We start from the raw sequence: 15042 nt of genomic DNA, 5'->3' as shown, positions 1-15042 counted from the left end.
GAATTCTCTATTATGAAGAGTAAATATAATCATAATATTGTTTTCATGACTATATGTTGGATGTAAGTTGATATCTTTGTTTCAATACAAACATGTCTGTGTTAATCATTTTCTTTTAAGGAATGGTTTTCTGCACCCTAATCATATATGTTAGTATTCCAGACTCCTTTGTGTTCTGTACACATCATACCAGGAAGTGGGGATAACCTCTGAGGTTAAGTCATAAAACAATATTAAAGGCGCCATTAAGAGAGTGCACACCTTGTTCTGTTCCTAACTCATTTAACATTCCTTTACCCTGGTTACTCACAGAGCATTGGAAATTCCTGCTACAATTCCATGAATTGCCTGAATTAATGCCTGAGACTTCTGAAAGAAATATACATTATTCCTTACAATCCTCAATGAAGAATTAAATTAGAATTAACAGCTGAATTTAGTTGCTTTAATATATTCTGAAAACAAGCTTGCCCTTGCAATGAGAAGCATTTTTTTAAATTACCTAATTGGTAAAATATAAAGCAAAGGGTATTCAATTGCAGTAAAATGTTTATTTGCTAGACTGAAACATGGTGTTCAAGAAAATACATTTTATATATAATATACATAATAATCAGATTTGGGATGTAAATTACTATTTTATCAAATCAATCCTTTAAGATTACACCTAATGACAAAGTTTTACTTTTAAACTGTTAGCTTCTGAAGCTAAATTAATTCAGAGGTTAGAAACAAGACACTTTGTTTCCATCATAATGGAGTTGTAAACAAGAGGAAAGCAAGTCAGATATTCTTTTCTTATTTATTTTAAACGTTTTGTTATCACCATGTTTCAAAAGGCGCCATTGGCTTCTAAACTATTTCCAAAAGCATTATTTAGTTGAGATTATTCTATGTAAAAATATTCTTTAGAACTGAATCCAAATGGCTTACTTCAGTTTGAAAACATTTTAATTGGGCGATTTTCTTAAACTTTCCCAGAATTAAATGTGCACTATTCCCAATTTAGTTTCATTTGGGATTTTAATTCCTCTTTAGACGTAGTTTTCATTCATCTTCCATAAACTTTTGTTCGTTTAATGAGGAGTGAGAAGGTGTCCATTCTTTGACATCAATCCAAACAGTTTGGATGCAAAGCATTAATTAGCATTTGAATTGCCTTTGGTGGGTTAAAACTTGGATAAGCAGCCACATACAAGTTCATCCATTGCTGGCGTTAGATTAGGAGCATTTGCCTTTACTGCAGCTTGTTTTTAATTAAAAATATTAGATGCTATTCTGATACTCTCAATGTTGTCCAATATCACAACAGGGCTCCTATGCAGAATAATAGGTTTCAGGTCTGAGTGGAACCAGTCATCCACTGTGGTTTTTACAACAACTTCCAGCCAAACAAACCCTCTTTTCAGCCTGGCCATAATCTAATAAAAATGATATTATTTGATTTGGTTACATATGCAATTCAAAAAGCAATCAATGAAGTATTTGTACACTCAGTACTTCTCACGCACAGTGCATTTCAACGTTAACAAAATAGATACTAAAATAAATCAGTGTTTTGTTTTTAATAAAGTTGATTTGAACGTGTCTGTGGCCTGAGCCCAAGGGATTTAAGCAATAATGGAGGCAGCGGGTTACTTACTGCGGGTTGCAAATGAGGACAAGTGGCCTGACTGAAGAATGAGAGTACAGGTTGAATCGCTCAGTCAAACTGTTGTTTACAGTCACAATTTAATTTAAATAAATCAGAGTCCTTCTCCTTGTGGGGAGGTAAGTCCTTGGAGTTAAACTGGCTCCAATGTGACATGCTTGGCAATAGAAAGTTGGAAATTAGTCAACCCTCTGTGGTGGTCTGATAATCTAGTTCCTGAGGTATGCGTGGCCACAGTCCTCCAGGGCATTGCTGATGATAGACCAGCCAGCCTGGCTCCTTGGTGCGACTTAGAGTGGTAGACTAGTCACTGGGAGCAGGGATCCTAATCGGCTCCTGCTACCCCGCCAAGCCAAAGCCTTAATGGTTATGGTGGGTCTAGTTAGACCAGGAGTGGGAAGCTTGCCAAGCAGCGATTTCAATGGCAAGCTATATGGTTTTAGTTGATTGAACTCTAGCACTAACCCAATGAACAGTCTTGAGTCCCCAAGTCTAATGCTAACCTGCAGTAATGCTTTCCAGAATTAGGTAAGCAGAGAGCATTCCCCCAGGGAGAGAGTGTGCATTCCATTCCATAGAAGGATATTTCTCCAGGTGTGGGTGGCATACATGTGTGGAACTCTCAATCTGGTTGGGGTACTCATAATCATAATGATGGGGTTCCTCATATGTCAGACACCTGGCTGACCCCCAAGAAAAATGGGTCACAAATGATGGGTAATTGGAGGATTGTTATTTCATTTCAGTTATATTTTAATAAAAGTTCTTTATAGTCTAGAAACATAGAAAGCTACAGTGCAGAAGGAGGCCATTCAGACCATCAAGTCCATAATTGTTCACAGAGTAAGGGGAAAGATCATTTTTATAATTTAATCCCACCGCCCGCCTTAACCTTATATCCCTTCAAGGTCCTCTCTTTCATATGCGTGTCTACACCCCTCTTGAAAGCTACAATGAACTCTACCTCCACGACTCTATTTGGTAGGGCATTCCACCTGCCAACAGCACTGGGTGAAGTAAATTCCTCCTAAATTCTCCTTTCGCTGTTCTTGTGGCTATCTTATAACCGTGTCCCCTATCAATGGAAATAACTTCTCTCTATTTACCCTGTCAAAACCCCTCATCATCTTGTACAGTTTATCAGATCCCCCCCCCCCCCACACCACCCAACCTTCTCTACTCCAATGAAAACACCCAGTTTCTCCAATCTCTCCTCAAAACTGTAGCCCCTCATCTTTTGATGCCTGCTTGCATGCTTTCATATCTATAGAGCATGGAAGATTCTGCAGCATCTTGGGAGGGATGGAGAGAAATAATATAACCTGGTGGCTTTATGAATACTTTCCCTAAGTGTTATTAATATTTTTAACGATAACAAATTACATTTGTATAGTACCTTCAACATTGGGAGGACGTCCCAAGGCGCTGGACAGTCAGGGATTTAAATATATATAGTACTGTTAATATATTCACTTTCAGGCATTGCTGATTCAGACTGGCTGAGCTGCCCCCAGTCCCTCTCATGAATAGTTAGCCACACAATGATAACCTGTATTCACAGTGAGTGTCCCTCGGCTGAATACTGAATGCATGTGTGTGACCGATCTGAGCAGTAATGAAGTGCGTAAGAAACAAATACTATTTTATCGGTGGCCAACTCTAATGGCTTGAAAATATTTTTCCTGCAGCATCTTAACAAAGAACCCGCTCCTGTGCTCCTGTGACATTGTGTGGATCCAGTTAATGCAGGAGAAAAACCTGGCAACCCTGGAGTCTCAAAACCTGACGTGCCGAGGGGAGAATGACTGGAAGATGTTACTGTCACACATGAGGATTCCGGACTGTGGTAACAGACTTTTCTGTTTTCCCATTCATTGCAATTTTCCATTCATCCACACGTACATTGCAGAAGAATTTTCTGCTTCCCTCTGGTGACATTTGAAAGGTTTGACAGACACAGGAGGAAATCGGAAGTGGAAACAACCTCTATAAAAAGGTGGCAATAGATTGAAGATAATAATGCCATTAAAATCCTGGCTTTAACAGTCAGAACACATGTCTGAAATACCCAGGGAACGGTTAGGATTTTAGATTTTAGTATCTTCTTCACATTTGCTGCCATATCGGTCATCTATGAAATCAACCAGTAACTTTGTCCTTATTATAATAATAATAATAATAATCCTTGCATTTGATATAGCGCTTTCACGCTGGGAGGACGTCCCAAAGCACTTCACAGAACACAATGTAAAGTGAATTGACTGTATATTTGTGGGCGAACGCGGCAGCCAATTGCGCACAGCAATGTCCCACAAACAGTCGTAGATTGAAAATGACCAATTTATTATTGTTTTTGGTTTTGGAGGGATTATTATTAGGTGTGTGGAGTAAGAAAACTTGCCCAAGGTTTCGCCCTCTGCCTGGAATTGAACTCAGGTCTCTCACTTGCAAAGCGAGTGCTCTAACCACTGAGCTACAGGACTCCAATATGCAAAATATTTTTAAAAAATATACCTGGTAACTGACTTTTATTGTAATACTATTTCAGTGATTTAATCATCCTGTCATTGTTAGTACTAAAGGAACTGATTTCAATGAAAAATAAATCGAATATTAAACCTGACTAAGACAACTTGGTCTGAAATGTAATAGGGGAGGAGGGGGGAAGAGAGTGAAAACAAGCCATTGTTTTGAGCCATTCGTTGCTGTCAAGATCATAAGCTGCTAACCTTCCCTAAGTTGTTCTCATCCCTGGGTAGCCACGCAGTGCTAACCTACATTTGCTGTGAGAGTGCCTGACATGAAACTGAGTGCACGCTCAGATATTGCAAGGTGAGTTTCAATCAAGATTACAGCTTGCAGTTCGAGAAATAAAATAGGTGAGTGTCCATCAAGAACTCCATCTCCACTACCCTATTCGGTGAGGCATTCCATGTGCCAACAACACTGTGGGTGAAAAAAATCCTCCTAAGTTCTCCTTTTGCTGATCTTGTGGATAACTTATAACCTTCTCCTTGAGCCTCCCCTATGACTCCCCTATTAATAACTTCTCCCTATTTAGCCTGTCACAACCCCTCAAATCCCTTTTGTATACATCTGTCAGGTTCCCACCTCAATCTTCAGCTTGCAGTTCGAGAAGTAAAATAAAGCACAATTTTTATCTGTGATGGTTTCCTGTTCCACCTCTTTGACCTACTCTGCTTCATGTTTAGTTGTTGGCATGTAGAGCTAGTTGTGGCTGAGTTCCTCTGAGAGTGTGACAGCGGTGGAATTTAGTAATGGCAACGGTTTGAGGGAACCTGGGACTCAGCTGTTAACAGTGAGACCTGTTTATTCTGTGTATGTGCCTTTCAGGAAAATCATAAAATAAATTCACAGGCACTACATTTTGCTGCCAACTACACGTGTGAAAGTGTTTTGACTTTCACACGTTTGGACCATTGATCTGCTGGGGAGTAAAAATAGCAGTCTCTCTCCCTCCCATTTTTATTTATTTGGCAACCTATGTGCTTGTAAGGGCACATTTACTAACATTTACTAACCCCTGGAGAATTCACCCCTTGCATCGTTAAAGTGGCAAATGTTATTTTAAAAATGTAACAATAGCTGCTCAAACGAACACAAGCCTGCAGCTACTCAGGGTTGGGAGGAACTTTAAGAACCACAATAATATCTCTTCTGGATTATTATGTCTTTTGAAGACTTCTAGTGAGACTTACTCTTAAAGCAATGACTGATTCCTTAGAAAGATTTAATTGTTAGGCAAATACAAAAGCTTAGTAAAATGAAGACTGCATACTATAGGTTTGAAATTCCACCTAGTCCTAGCCTGGAAGATGATTTTGTCTTGAAATTTAAGCTCATGTAGGATTGTGGACAATTCATAAATTCATCCAGTTTGGAAGCTGGTTTCTTAAAAAGAAACCGCTTCCAAATCCAGACTGAATTTAAGATTTTCCCATATTTCTGTACAATCTTAAAATTTAAGACAAAATGGTCTGACATCCCATGTGGAATTTTAAGCCTTATACATTAATGCACAATATAGAAAAACCTGAACCATTTTGAAGTGAAATTTGCATTATCCACAAAGCCTTTGATGTGGATGTGATAATTAGGACATTTAATGCATTCTGAAACGCTGCAAATTTGGTTGCTATGCCATGTTTCTGTGATATTTCTTTCTTACAACAGTGCTATTCATGTGTGTTTGAACCACAAAATAATAACTCATCCACAGCAGAGAATAACTCACTGGGGGATCTCTGTAGGCCTTGTCACGCTCTTAAGTCTGTAAATTACATTCACTCAATCAAGGTCAGCATCCACAGACATATCTCTTTAAAAGCAGGAGCCTCAAGGCCACTAATTTTAACATTCTTACTGCCTGTTGCTTTCTGATACCATCAGCTTCTGACAGCTCTTTTTCTTTTCCCACCCTCTTCCCCCCTCCCCCACCCCAGTTGCACTGATAATAAAGGTGCAATGAATCAGAATATCCCAATCATGGGTACCTTGGTGCTGAGGTGTCTGTCTCCACAGTGATTGTATGTGGAGTGAAAGTATGTGTAACTAACATTGTCACTCACTCTACAGGGAACAGTAAATTACTCATTTGGGCCACATGCAAAGAAAACTGCAGGGTAAAAAGCGACCTCTGAGACGGCTAAGTCAGCAGGAGTTTGTTGTAATTACATTTTGGGACATCTAATTAAACTTTGTGGAAGAAATGACTAATTAAACAGCATGAATATATTCTTCTTATATTTACTTCTCTTTGTCACTGTGCCACAGAATCCCATAGACGACATTTAGGAAGATATATACTGTCACCTAATTCTCTGTGCAGCGATTATGCAGCTTGTAAAACCATCAACACGTTAATTTATGTGTAATCCACATCTATTCTGCTTTTATTCACCAGAACAATTTTTTGCTAGATTTAATTCAACATTTCCTTCCCCCCCTAGAAAAAAGTTCTGGATAATATTATTTCACTTCTGAATAATATTTCGCTTCTACTGCAGTCAGCTCTATTAATTTTTTATCCTCTGATCTGCTACCTCAACAGTGGTCGCTGAATGCTTTTGTTGACTGGAGCTGTTTGACATGATTTAAGTGCCGGCTTTATTAGATTAATTAACTAAACTCATTGTTCGGAACTCAGCACAGCCATCTCATTTCCTTCTACTTATTGCTGTTCATTGTGCATGATCCTCTTGCACGTGACTGCATTGGGCGCGTTTGCGAGGATGAAAGTGAATTAGTTCTTATAGCCTTTTTAATTGAAGAGGTCGAACATCTCTGAATCAGGTCAAGCAGATGCTTCATTTGTACTGAGATCCAATGCTTTAAACTAGCACTGATTCACCACCTGCACCTTAAGTGAGTTCTATTCCTTATCGAGGTTAGATTGGCAGATGTTTTTACAGCTGATCTAGTCATGGATGTCTTATATCAACAGAGAATGAATTAACTTGTTGTGCTCCTTTTCCTGGTCCACTCCTATTTCAATACAAACAGGGTTGCACAGATGTGTCTTGATGCTGTCTCCAGTTATGTCCCAGATGCTATCATGAATTGGTGATCTGCACGTTGCTATGTGGAGTGTGTGCTTGAACATGTCTATGCTGATCAAGGGTTGACATTACAGTTAGTTTGAGGGTATTAATATCTATTGTGGCATCGAGACTAAGCAAACCCCTTATTGCCAGATAACATCTCCCTCAAATGGTTTTCTGTCAGCTTCTGATATTATGCAGTTGTGATGTTTCAGAGCACATTCCTTGTGATAATTAGCAGAAGGAATGCTTTGTCAAATCCCACAAAATTCATCTTTATAGAGTAAATATTTGATGTGAAATAAATGTATACATCAGCTGAAGATTTTCTGAGACTTAATTATTCTGAGATTGTATTAATATGAACTGCATTGTGCAAGAGTTGAGAATTTAAAAGAATTTGACATTCTATTGTCCACTTTTTTTTAGTTAATACATGCAGCTGCCTAAGACTGATGTTTTCAATAGAAAAACAATCAAATATTGTTGCCATGGAAATCAATATTGTTGCTGTTGGGTCTGTCCTTTCTTTTTTGTTTGTTTTTATTTCTAAGTTAATTTTCTGTTCTTTCCTATCTTCTTGGCGCTGGACCATTACCCTGACTTTGAGAGAGATGCCAGGAGACTGCTCCCAGGCCTCTGGCTGTTCTCCTTTGTACTTGGTCACGAGAAAATAGTTAAAACTGTTCTAAGGTGACTTGAAGTCTAAGTTTTCTTTAATGGATAGAAAACTTGGCATCAGCTTGGCTCCTTATTGCCTTGTGCCATGCCAGATTGCAATGGTTTTCCAATATGTTGAAAAATATTCTTCAATGAATACACCAGGTGTCGAGTAATAAATAAACGGTATTGAAAGAGAAGGAAAGGAGGTGCAGGACCAGGGTTACATTTGTCCATGACACCTTTATGAAGGTAATGAAAGGGTGATTCTTTGATTGCCAGGCAAGAGCACCTGATTTTCCATTGGTCTTAAACGGCAGCAATGTTTGCTTGAAATGAGATTTTCATTACATTTCCTCTGTGCTACATAGGAACTGACACTGAGGTGAAAATAACTGTCAGTGTATAGTGCTTGCTGTATGATTGTCCAGATGTGGTACCACAACATTTGTGTATCCACATGTGTCCACTAAATGCTACCAATGGCTAAAGTTACAATTTAGAACAAAATGACTATGGGTCCACCAAGCAATTCAAAACCAATATATTAAATTGTCACAATTGGTGTCACAAAAAGGACTCTGTTTGTCAATCATCATTAGTTTATAATCTTGCTCTGACTTCAGGTGAAACTCACACATCTCCGTTGCTAAAGTTGTCTCCAAGAAGCTTGGTTTCAGGTCAAAGACTTACATTCCTTTAAAAAAACAAGTCTTAACATTTTAAAGTGCAATCCTATCTTGTGGGACATGTTTCCAAGACTACTTTGCACTACTGTAAAGGATATAAGAAAACATGTCATCTGGTAGGTGACCCTTGCATCCCCAGCCTTCATTATAACCTTTCTTCTCTTTCTCTATTTTCTTGATACCTCTCTGCATATTGCTCCTCCAAAACTTCAAATATGTTCCTCCACTTAGCAGCATCTCCTCCATGTTATTGAAATCAAGACTAAACTTACCATCTTCTGCTCCACATGCACTCTCTCCCCAGATTCAAAGCAATCTTTACCTGATTTGGTCTTTCCTTAAACAGTTTGCAAGCTTTCAAAATCAAATACTTCAGCCTAAACGCTTCTTCCAGAATTATTTAATGTCACCTTCTATTTCTTAACCTTTTTGGTTTCCTACTTTATGGCCTTGGCACTTCAACTGGGTTTCTCAATAAAACAAATGCAGCAGATAGTAATTAAGAAACTGGACACTGAGCAATATATCGTCAACTCCCGTTAATAAAATATTATGACAAAGGCTTTTTGATGCCAATTAATCCAATGGGCATGTCCTGTAATTTAGTTATAATAATCATCCTTGTATTTGATAATGTGCCTTATTACATCATCGGAACAACTCAATGTCTTTGCAGGATATTTACTCTGAAGTGCAGCAACTGTGTATTTGTAAGCAAATAAGACAACAAATTTGCACACTGCAATGCTCTACAAATAACCATGAAATGAACGATCAATTTTATCTTCCCTGTGAGAAACTCTACTTTTTTTGAATAGTGCCACGGGATCTTTAACATCTACCTTAAGACAGGACCTCAGTTTAACATTTCAACCAAAGAATGTTTTTTTTGGAAACACAGAAAGGTTTCCTTTCTGGAAATTCTATATAGTTCTTTGAATCACTATCTGTGGTAAAGTTTGCCTGTCATCTTTTTGCTAAAATGAATTCTCCTGCAATTGTTCCTGTTCACTTTTGATGTCAATACTTAGACATTTCTATACAGCAAAAAGTCTTATCTTTTTCTGATAGGATCCTGCACAATCCTGCCAACATACCTATAGGAAAATATTGTATATGTGTATTTTTTTAAAAAGGCACAAATGCTTGAGACAAAAATCAAGCATTCAGGAAAGTTGAAAAGATTTGAAACCTTCCACCCAGGTCTAGATTTATTTTATGTAGAATTTCAGAATTTTGCAAATTGTTAAATTCAGCTTTAACTTTGAAGCCGGTTTTCTACAGTTCTTAAAAGAACTTACAGAAAAACGGCTTCAAAATGAAAGATTGTAGTTAAATATTTGCAAATGTCTGAATGCTTCAAAATGCTAAAAAAATTGAGCAAATCTAGGTCTAGGTGGAATTTCTCTCTTTACAACTATTCTTAACTGTGTTTCCTAACATCAATGTGCAACGTTTTTGTAGTTATTATTTAATGCCAGTCAAATGTAACATGATGCCACAGTTAATACTGGAATTATTTTCCTACACTTTATTTACAGGGGATATGTTTAGAATTTCTGATGGGGGTTTGTGGGGCGTTGGTGGTTGAATCTATGCATGCCAGAAAATAAAATAAATTAAGTAAAAACCAAACTTACTTTTCATACCATTGAAATTGAATTAAATGGAATATACGCAACCTTTCTCGAACATTTGGACACATTTTATAGTTATTAATAATAATAATACTCCTTGTATTTAATAAAGCACCTTTCATGTCAAGAGTATGTTTTAAAGTGAGTCATGGGATTTACTATGAAGCGTCAAGACCGTGTACTCCGATTTTCTATCAATTTCAACAGTAACATACACAACAAGTCACAGGAGAAATACTGGGGGTGGGAGGGGCATGTAGATTTCCCAGTGACAGATTAAGATTTGGCTATCAGCAAACTATTCTGAATTGAATTTGAGCATTGAAATCTATGGTACTTACTGCCCAATACTCAATGTACATCTTATACTGTTCGCCTGGCATTGTTTCAGAGTTGCCTAAAGCTGCTGTGAACGCTTCCAACATCACTTTGAATGAAGGTGGGGAACTTGTGGTGGGGTGTACCAGCAACGGATTACCAGCTCCAACCATCTTCTGGAAAGAACACAACCTCATGTCCGCCTACCAGGTAAGACTATTACATTTGCATACCCGCCAGGATTTCTAGGCTTTTCCCTCTACTTCTATTTATTAGACTGTGACAAATTATTTAAAAGGGAAACATCTGTGCTCTATTATGATCTCATTCTAGAGTTCTTTTTTTAACAGAAAAATAAACATTTTCTCTTCCAATAATTTACTCTCACCCCTTTCACCATTTTCCTAAAATTAGTGGCTAATGCATACTCAGTCTTGAGAGAAATTGACACAAAGGGGACCTCATGAAGGTATATGCAATTTTAAATGGGGCTGAAAAAATAAACCCAGAATAATACTTTATGATGCACGACGACAGTAGAACAGAGGGATATAGGTTTAGAGTTGCAAAGAGCAACTTCAGGACAGACACCAGGAAGTTTTTTCTTTAATCAGGGGACAATTAATGACTGGAACAGGTTGCTAGGAAAGATGGTAGAGACCAGAACATTGGACTAATTTAAAAAGCAGCTTTGATGCTGTGATGGGAGCCAGTTGCATGGATATTCTGAAGCGATGAGATCAGATGGGCCCGAAGAGCCTTCTTCATCCGACCTGATCTTGTGATACCATTGAAAAGACTTCACCCATTTGATTGCCAGGACACTAAATGTCAATAGGCTGTCCCCATGAAACCCTGGCTAAGATTGGCAAAATAGACATGGATTCCAGCTTCTGGTCTGTAACCTCTTTCCATTACATCATAATTTATTATTGAAAATTGTTGATATTGGATGATATTCATGTTCAGTTAACTAGGCAAGTCATGCTGAAAAGCTTTAGTGAACTGATCTTTAATCAACGCGGTGTTGCTAATCCAGTGACTATTGCCTGTTTCTCGTTACAGACAACAGAACCTTCGAAACCACCAGTTATATTGAAACTCACCCAAGTGTCTGGAGAGGATAATGCCCAGCAGCTCATCTGTATTGCAGAGAACATAGTGGGGGAATCAAAGGCCTTTGTAAACCTAACTGTGCTCTGTAAGGATGTGTTGTTATGCTTATTTTTCTTTATATTGTCAACCACACTCAAAGGGGGGAAGATATTTGGAACAAATGCTCCTCAGGAAAGTGGTACCATTACTCGTGCTAAATGTCAATAAAGGGCCTCTCTAGTGGGGAATACCATTTACATCTCACTAAGTGAGACCTTGACTCCAAAAAAAAATCCTTTCAGTACCATTTACCTGCCCTTTTCCTCATGCCCCTGTAGATTTGCTCCTTTTTAGATATCTATCTAATTCTACTTGAAAGCAAATATTGATTCAACCACCACTCCAGGCAGGGTATTCCACATTCTAACGTGTGAAAAAAGTCTCCTAACCTCCCCATTTGCTCGTTTGCTAACTAGTTTGATGCCCTCTAGTCACTGACTCACCAACCGGTGGAAATAATTTCTCCCCATTGGGCCAATACTACTACAAATAATAATAATCCTTGCATTTGATACAGCACTTTTCACGTCTTCTAGACATCTCAAAGTGCTTCACAGAATATACTGTAAAGTGAATTGACTGCATATTTATGGGTGAAACGTGGCAGTCAATTGCGCACAACAGTGTCCCACAAACAGTCGTGGATTGAAGTGACCAATTTATTATTGTGTTTTTTTTCTTGAGGGATTATTATCAGGCGTGTGGAGTAAGGAAACTTGCCCAAGATTTCGCCCTGCCAGTAATCAAACCCAGGTCTCTCGCCTGCGAGGGAGTGGTCTAACCACTGAGCTACAGGACTCCTACAATAGCCTCTGTTGAACCCCTTCATAATTTTAAAGAACTCTTGTTAGGTCACTCCTCAACCTTCTTGTTTCAATGGAAAAAGTCCCAGTTGCTCCAGTCACTTTATGTCTACATACATATACACGCACAGACTCATTTTCAATAGCAGTGACTGGATAGTAATTATGAGTGAGAATCCTGGTTGATTCTTCTCTTCTCTAATCCAGGAGGCTAACTGTAATGCACTAACTCCTGCTCGGCTGAAAGCAGCTCAACTTAGAAAAATTCATATGACATAAATTGCAAATAACCGAATAGTGTAACTTTGAGCACTTTCTGTAAACCTTTCAGTTTAACTGAGATTTTTCTGTTTTTTTTCCAGTTCCTCCGAGGATAACACTTTTAGGTCAGGCCATCTCAGACCACCACTGGTGCATTCCATTCAGTGTGATGGGAAATCCTCCACCCACCATTCAATGGTACCACAACAATCATCTCCTGAACGAGACGGATTTCATACTGACACAGATTCACGAAGAGAACTTCAGTGAGCTACACGGTTGCCTGCAGTTGGACAATCCAACCCATCTGAACAATGGGAACTACACTCTGTACATAAACAATGACCTTGGACAGGATGAGCGTACAATATCAGCTCACTTTATGCTCCATCCTCTAGGTGGGTGTTTTGTTATCACACATTCTATTTTTTGAAAGTAGTTTCAATGCAGTTTGTTAAAAGCATGTAATGAGCATATTAGCCTGTTCAGGTGGACATAGAGATCTATTTGAAAAAGGAAGGGAATTTCTCCCACTGTCATGACCACCCATCTTATTTGCAAATTGGTTGCCAGTTAGTCTACAAATACACAAACACTACACTTTACAATAAACTCTGTGAAATGCTTTGAGATGTTTTAGCATTTTTGGCGCTATACCACATAGAGAGATGACTATTATTGTCCATCATATCAAAGCATGAATTGGTATTATGAAGCAACAGAGGGACACAATGAACAGTTACAGATGTAGAGAAATAAGAGTGCAAATTCAAACCTGATCAGAAGAGGAAGGTACCCCTTAAACACAGTTTTTGCATTTGATGAGAGGAATGAAAGGAAGATTGTGTTGGGTCAAGAAATGATCTAAGTCACACAATGTGGTAAATAGCGGCTTTTGGAGCAGTGCAGTGAGCTGTGCTTTTCGCCTTGTAAATTTACACCAGTGGTAGCTAACGAATAAGTCTGAGGCATCTAACATGTCCCTTTTATAACAGTTATCACAAGGAACAGATTCTGAGAATGAAGAAAACCAATCATATAATAATAATAATAATAATAATAATAATCCTTGCATTTGATATAGCGCTTTTCACGTCGGGAGAACGTCCCAAAGCGCTTCACAGAACACACTGTAAAGTGAATTGACTGTATATTTGTGGGAGAACGCGGCAGCCAATTGCGCACAGCAATGTCCCACAAACAGTTGTAGATTGAAAATGACCAATTTATTATTGTTTTTGGTTTTGGAGGGATTATTGTTAGGCGTGTGGAGTAAGGAAACTTGCCCAAGGTTTCGCCCTGCCTGGAATTGAACTCAGGTCTCTCGCTTGCAAAGCGAGTGCTCTAACCACTGAGCTACAGGACTCCAAAGTTAAGCATATGTTGTTTGATGACCTGTTCCTTGTGATACTTAAGAAGTAAGTGTGGGATGCAGGGAATGGTGAGGAGTTGCGGAGAAGGAGGAGTTCTTTGTGATTGTTATTACCATATTATACGGCATACATTTTATCCCTGTTCTCTGTATTCCAGGTGGTTCCACTCATTCTCAGAACTTATGAAAAGAGATAGACAGTTTAAAAATAAATGTAAAAATATAAAGCTGACTTGTTCTGTGTTATGAAAGTTGGCAACTCACCAACACTTATGAACAAACTACCACAGGTTCAGTCGTGAAAATATCTGAAACCAGAAAACTCCACAGAAACTAATACGTTTTCATGAAGAGATAAAGAAACAAAATACAACTAAAAGGCCAAAATTATAACTGCAAATGTGCAGATTTGTTGAAATAAATTTCCATCATGCTGCATTAGCAGAAACTGGATCACTGTACTTTTTCACTCACAATAAAAACTAAGTTAAAATGGTTAAAATGTTAAACTTTAAAGAAGAAAATCAATGTAATAAATATCTGTATTTAATTGACTGTGTTTGTTTTGATTTAGGCAATGAACCAGTGGACCCTGACTTTTATGGTAAGTAATGCAATTTATATTCACATAATAATCCTCACATTTGATATAGCACCTCTCACGTCAGGAGGATGTCTCAAAGTGCTTCACAGGATTCACTGTAAAGTGTCGTGACCATGCACTCTGTAGGCAAATGTGGTGGTCAACCTGACACAGCAATGTCTCACAAAGAGCTATGAAGTGATCGGCCAACCTCATCTGGCTAGGATTGTGGCCAAGATACTGGGAGAAACTTCCCTCTCATTTCGAGTAGTGCTAGATAATTATTTGGGGAGGACAAGTTTGCAGGGCTATGGGAGAGAGCAGGGGAGTGGGATTGATTTGGACAGCTCTT

The 15042-nt window shown here is 38.4% G+C and overlaps 1 protein-coding gene across 1 annotated transcript in view; it reads left to right on the top strand.

Annotated features, from left to right (window-relative positions):
* Nucleotides 1-15042, top strand: part of ntrk2a (neurotrophic tyrosine kinase, receptor, type 2a) — a 129676-nt gene that overhangs the window by 21007 nt on the left and 93627 nt on the right. The window contains exons 5-9 of the mRNA XM_007906808.2: nucleotides 3340-3497; nucleotides 10590-10726; nucleotides 11582-11717; nucleotides 12837-13133; nucleotides 14682-14711. Of these exons, the coding sequence (XP_007904999.1) occupies nucleotides 3340-3497; nucleotides 10590-10726; nucleotides 11582-11717; nucleotides 12837-13133; nucleotides 14682-14711 (758 nt within the window). The remainder of the gene's footprint in view (nucleotides 1-3339; nucleotides 3498-10589; nucleotides 10727-11581; nucleotides 11718-12836; nucleotides 13134-14681; nucleotides 14712-15042) is intronic.

Source organism: Callorhinchus milii, unplaced genomic scaffold (genome assembly GCF_018977255.1).
Source record: "Callorhinchus milii isolate IMCB2004 unplaced genomic scaffold, IMCB_Cmil_1.0 Scaffold1, whole genome shotgun sequence".
Lineage (NCBI taxonomy): Eukaryota > Metazoa > Chordata > Chondrichthyes > Chimaeriformes > Callorhinchidae > Callorhinchus > Callorhinchus milii.
Note: the sequence above shows the minus strand (reverse complement) of the source record. Positions and strands in the feature narration are given on the sequence as shown.